This window comes from Cicer arietinum, chromosome 3 (genome assembly GCF_000331145.2).
Source record: "Cicer arietinum cultivar CDC Frontier isolate Library 1 chromosome 3, Cicar.CDCFrontier_v2.0, whole genome shotgun sequence".
Classification (NCBI taxonomy): domain Eukaryota; kingdom Viridiplantae; phylum Streptophyta; class Magnoliopsida; order Fabales; family Fabaceae; genus Cicer; species Cicer arietinum.
The window spans coordinates 52583101-52589100 of NC_021162.2; the positions used below are offsets into that span (position 1 = coordinate 52583101).

General features: G+C 28.8%; 1 protein-coding gene across 2 annotated transcripts; it reads right to left on the reverse strand.

Annotated features, from left to right (window-relative positions):
- Positions 1-1621: 1621 nt before the first annotated feature.
- On the reverse strand, positions 1622-4869 carry LOC101500326 (uncharacterized). 2 transcript variants are annotated; one of them, XM_004515564.4, is made up of 4 exons: positions 4731-4869; positions 4253-4404; positions 3935-4087; positions 1622-2164 (listed from the first exon to the last, which is right to left on the reverse strand). In XM_004515564.4, the coding sequence occupies exons 2-4, from the start codon at positions 4262-4264 to the stop codon at positions 1877-1879; spliced, it is 453 nt and encodes a 150-aa protein (XP_004515621.1). In that variant the 5' UTR covers positions 4265-4404; positions 4731-4869; the 3' UTR covers positions 1622-1876. The 2 variants fall into 2 exon arrangements, with proteins under 2 accessions (XP_004515621.1, XP_004515622.1); XM_004515565.4 differs by having other exon boundaries at positions 4253-4328; positions 4731-4832.
- Between the last annotated feature and the right edge of the window lie 1131 nt (positions 4870-6000).

Below are 6000 nucleotides of genomic sequence, written 5' to 3' on the forward strand. Positions count from 1 at the left end.
AGTGAAGTGCGGGCAGGTCCAAACTCCAAGACCGTAAATAGATTATAACCATATATCACAGTGGGTGGCGCGTGAGTCACACTCCAGCCACCTCACTCATTGTTAAGTGGTGATGGAGATGGTTATAGATGTTAGATAATGTTATTATATATTAGTAGTAAATGTATTTTAAATATTTTTATTCTTTTGTATATATACTGATTATAACTCTATTACCTTAACTCTAGAGTTATTCTCTATCTTCTTTATCTTTTCATTGTTAATCCTGAAAATAGTCAGAAACTAAGCAGCAGTCAACAAAAACAGCATAACAAAAAAATCAATGCTTTGTTTAAAGAAGTTGAACGTGGAGAATTGGAGGTTGTTGAAGCCATGGTTGGAAGAACACCCCACAATCTTCGACAGAATATTGGTCGTTACAATAACTCACTCTTCCATGTATAGCTGCTGCCAATGGCCAAATTGAGGTTGTTGTTTTTGGATTTGAATTGGTAGCGATGTTTTATATTTGGGATAATGACTTAAAATGATACTGGTCCGATAAAAATAAGGAAAAACAAATATGTATTGTATTAAATCCACATTACTTAGGTCACGGTTTTAACCATAAAGTCGGAAAAAATCATGAACAATTATTTTTAAAGAGTATCGTCCATTATCATTAGAATTTTTAAATAATAGTCCTATAGATAACTTATGAAGGTGGTGGATGCTTATAAAGTAATAAAAATTGATTTTAAATTAATTGATTTCGTAAATTAAATTTTTATTAAAAGTGAGTTGAAAATAAAATTATTTATAGTTGGATATATATTCACGTAAAAAGGATTCTGTCTTCAAGTTAGAGTATTCAAACATGTATTGATTAAAATCTACTGGAGTAATCAAACTTTGTTTAGTAGCTCCATGCTCTTTCGAATCTGATTTATCTAGTTTAGGCTATACCCTTGTTTTGTGATTATTCTTATTTGCTTTTATGTTGATTTATTATGATTGTTTCTTTTGTTTTGGTATAGACACCGACACACCGTTGATGTTGACTGTAAAGCTCATTCATGGTGGAACAAATGTATGCTATGCTATGCTTTTATTTATTTGTTGATATTTTTTCATGTTGAATCGTTTGGACTAGTGGTAATTTTGAGTTAGGGTGATGATAAATTAATAATGGTATGTGATTTTAATGTTTCAGATATTGTTATGCTGCTTATTAGTGTCTTAAGGCTATTCTTTCTGCTGCTTATTTCACAACTGTTGCAGATTCTTGGTTAGAATCTCTCTCACCCACACTCACTTACACAGATCCTGACACACTAGATTTAATTCTGCTAAAGTAGCAGATTCTAAAAAAATGTGATGAGTTATAACAATTGATTGAAAATTTAAGGTTCTGTGGCGAAATGTATGTATAAGTATAATAAATTATAAATTATTTATTATAATCACTATGATCATGATTTAGACAACAGTTTGCAATATGTTTTACTTTCTTACTTCTGTAATCTGATGTGTCATTTATTTTTCTATTCAAATATGAAAAAAGAACTGCATTTCATATTATTTTTGGAAGCTACATTTTTTTATTGCTGTCATAAAGAACTGAAGACAATGTGGAACAAAATGGAATACAAAATCTAACATTTTAATAATACCTTAAAAATTTAACTACCAAATAGAAGAATCTCCTGAAACAACAGATATATGACCCTAAATGAAGTATACTTAAATGAGTAGCAAACCAAAACCATATACCATTGGCACCGACACCGTACCGACTACCGACACATGTGGTAACATATAATAACTTCAATTTTCTTAAATTGCTACTCGTGTCTACGTGTTATTGTCATGTCTGATCTACACCGACTAGAGAAAACTATTGGTGTTCCAGACATTGATTTCTTTTGTAACTAATTGCAGCTTTTCTCTCAGCTTCAAGGTAATGGCGAAGAGAATGAGCATCATTTCCACTCACTGCATCAGTACTTAGCTTTGAACAAAGTGAAAACAACCTGCAAGGCTTCAACTTGTGATTCTTCTTATTGTCTTTTGAGTGATCCATAACTCTTCCACTGCTTGATCTCCTTGAGAGTTGTAGGAAGCTAGATATACGAATGAGGCTGCCTAGTGTAATGTTATTGTCATGGAAGAATGATCCAGTGGACTATACAAACCAATGTCAAGTGAGTTAGGCAAAATGCTCCATTAATATCATTATAAACATGTAGAATATATTCCAAATTTCAATTGATGTGTAACACGAGATTTAGCTCCTATGTCCACGAGGTGTCTGTTCAATGGTAAAAATGTGATTTTGTGACCGCAGTGTAGTTCAATTCTCTTGAAAATAGTTGTAAAATGAACATTCATATTACTTTAATACATAATTTTTCCTTTTCCAAATTTTTCAAAAATAAAGAAGATTTAGTTCATCTAAATTGAGCAATTTACTTTAGAGGATAAATTAAATAATCGCAACCGTTAATTAACAAATTAAAACATTTGTTAGTATTTTTCATAAATTAATGGTTGATATTGTAACACACTCTTGATTTGTTATTATACATATATATTTAGCATCAACAGTTAATTTATTTGTAACTACTTTACTTTAAAGAGTAAAACATGATTGTAGAAACAAAATTTAGTAAAAAATAGTTACTACTTCAATGTAAAAAAAAGTATTCATATAATCTTCTGTGTCTGGTGTTTTAATATCATTGCTTCTTAATTTCTTACACTTCTCAGGGGTTGTTAACTAAACATTAAGAATAGTTTTTCAAACATCTTTTATAGAAGACTTTAACTTTCAACAAAGCATTATTTGAATTGATGAAAATAAAACAACTATATAAAAAAAATAGAAATTAAAGTAAAACCAACGTCACATTCTGTGTAACAATGATGTTTCTGTACAAGCTCTGGACCCCATTGGAGCCAAGCAATTATGTAGTATTTTTGTTGTTTACATGCCAAAGAAAAGAAGGATCCAAAAGAGTGTGACATGAATAAATACCAAATCTTTATGAAAATGTCCATTACATGAAATTTCCTTTTTTTCCTATTCAATGTTGGTTTTGGACTCATTCTAAAGCTAAAAGGAGTTACATCTTCATCAGAGAAATAATGAAAATAAAGTACATATAGTCAAAACTCAAAAACCATTGTTATAATCATGGTGAAAAACAGATAGAGTAAAATATCTCTAAAATTAAAGATAAGCTGAATAAGAATATGATCAATAACCAAAAAGAGAACATCATTGTGTTGATGAGAAGTGGTACACTGTCAGAGTCATACTTGACTACTTGAGTATCCATTATTATATATACAAAATATTTGAGAAGCTCTCTCTTTCTGTGAGACTGTTACTATGATCATTTTTGTATATAACTCAGAATAATTAAAATAGTAAAACAGTGTCATCATTGCAATGAAAATACAAAATGCAAAAAAAATGTTAACAAGTTGCAAGAAAGGTCATATAGTCATAGTAGCTTAGGAGAAAAAAAAGGAAGCATTGGTAATTTTAGTTTTTAGTGTTTTCAGAACTGGACCGGATTGGTTGGTTGAACCGAATAGATTAGGGTCGGTTGAACCGATTGAATTAACATTCAATTGGTTAATTTGTCATTTGTTCAATTATGATTGGTTCTTAGTCTCTTAAAATCGGATCAAACTATGTTCAATTGGTTTTATTTTTCTATTTAAAAAAATATATAGTTTTAGATAAATAATTATTAATGTATTTATAAGTCATGTAGTTCAACTAATTGCAAGAATTGAAATATGACTCGAAACTCTCACCGATTCGAATACGAAAACATTGCATAATTTGGTTTCAAACAAAGTGATCAACTTTTTGATTAACAAAGTAATCAATTCACACACACACACAAGTTTTTCATTTCTTGATTCAAAGTAAAGTACTAACCTGAGTATCAAGATCTGATGAAGAATCAATTGAAGGGGTTGGAGAACCAGAAGAAAGCAAAGTGCTGAAGGAAACTGATCCAGAAAAATCATCATTTCTCACCAACCCAATTCTTGAATTCAATAATCTCAATCCCAATGGCCACCCTTCTTCCTAAATAACCACAAAAAATGGTAACAAAAAGGAAAAGAAAAACAGAATCTTATAAATATGCTGAAATAGACAAAACCCAGATAATGAATAAAAAAAAGTTGCAAACTTTATTGAACATCTTCAAATAAAATCAACAAGTATGAGAGAGAGAGAGAAAGATGGTACCTGTTGAGCCATTACTATGTTTCCAGAACAATATGGTGTGACTTTTTTTTGAGTTGAAATGTGAATATGAATGACACTGAAATGAAATACTAACAAATTTGATTCAAAAATGTCACTTCAGACAGAGAAGTTTCATCTTCAGATAGTGTACCCTTTAACAAAAAAAGCACACTTCAACAAATGTGCACAAATAACACAACTAAAGTATCAATATTCAATCTTTTTTTTAAACAAAAAGTATCAACATTCAATAGTAATGGCATAAATTTGATATTTTTTCCTTCTTTTTGTTTTGGGTTAGATATGGATTTGACATTTAAACACTGTTGAAATAAGAGGTTTTTCACTTCTTTGGGTCCAAAGTGAAGAAATTAAAGTGCATTCATTCATTCATTCACATTGGCTTTGAAAGTCACAACAATCGAAATTGAGAGAGAGAGAGAGAGAGAGAGGAAGTGACGTGAGAGTGAGTTCTTACCAAGTGAAGAATCTCTGGTTTTTTTATTTGGAGACAGAACACCGAAAACGATGGAACCAGAAGCAGTTTATAATATTTTGATCCAAGTTACTACAAAGTTGAGTATGTAATTCTATTTTTGTAATTATTTAAAATAAAAATCGCACTATGAATAGTTATGATTGTTGTCTAGGTAAAATAGTTTTGTATTAATAATACATATATTAATCTCTGAAATGAATATAATAATATTCATTGATGATTAAAATAATATTTGTAATATTATCTATTTATTGGGTCTATGTTTCTTCAGGTCCATGAAATTTTATATGGCAACTTGAGTAAGAAAAGGTAAAGTACCAAGTGGGAAATTTTATTTTAATGATGCTACATATAATATAATACATAATCCACTTTTTCTTTTATATATTTAAGAAACATACTGACAAATATCTTGTGTCTTTAGATATTTGTTAAAAAATTCAAAAAGTAAATATAACATAAAAAAGTTATACATTCAATGTCTTGAAATATTAACAAGTGATATTTTCTATTTAAATCTTTTGTTTTTAATTTTTTTTTCTTCTTAAAAAATACACTTAGGACACATACACTTATTAGCATCACCTTTGACTTCAATTTATACATTATAATAAAATTATAATAAAGCAAACTTGATAATTTGACAAATTTGACACGTGTTAGTTAGACAGAGTGTTAGGAAAATATTAAATTTCTATTAATACAAATAATAACTCATTGTGCAGATTTGTTTTTACAATAAAAGTTAAAGTTTCATTTCATCACGACTTTAAACACAATACGTCCGTTGAGAAGTTAACGACAATTTAAAAAAATAAGAATAATGAATTAAAAATAAAATACAGTTGAGAATTTAGTGGCCAATTAAAAATTAAAAAATAAATTAATTTTTAAACACGACTTTATCAACCACGGATTCAACTTAATTTAATTAAAAAAATTATTTTATATTCTTTTTTTTATTTTAATAATTCTTTTGATGTCTTCAGATTTCCTTCTTAATTTCGTCCTCAGTTAACCGTCTCTTCTCAATAATCTCTCATTTTTTCTCCTCAATAATCTCTCATTTTATCGTTCTCCAATGTCTGAACAAAAAAAATCAAATGCTTCAATTTCTCCAAAAAAAAGGAGTTATGAAATCTGGTTGTTAGAGCTGTGCGATATTTCTGTCATGATCTATAAATTTTATGCTATGGAAAGGTTTAATATTTTTTTTTTATAAATTAAAAGTTTTAAATTATATACAAAC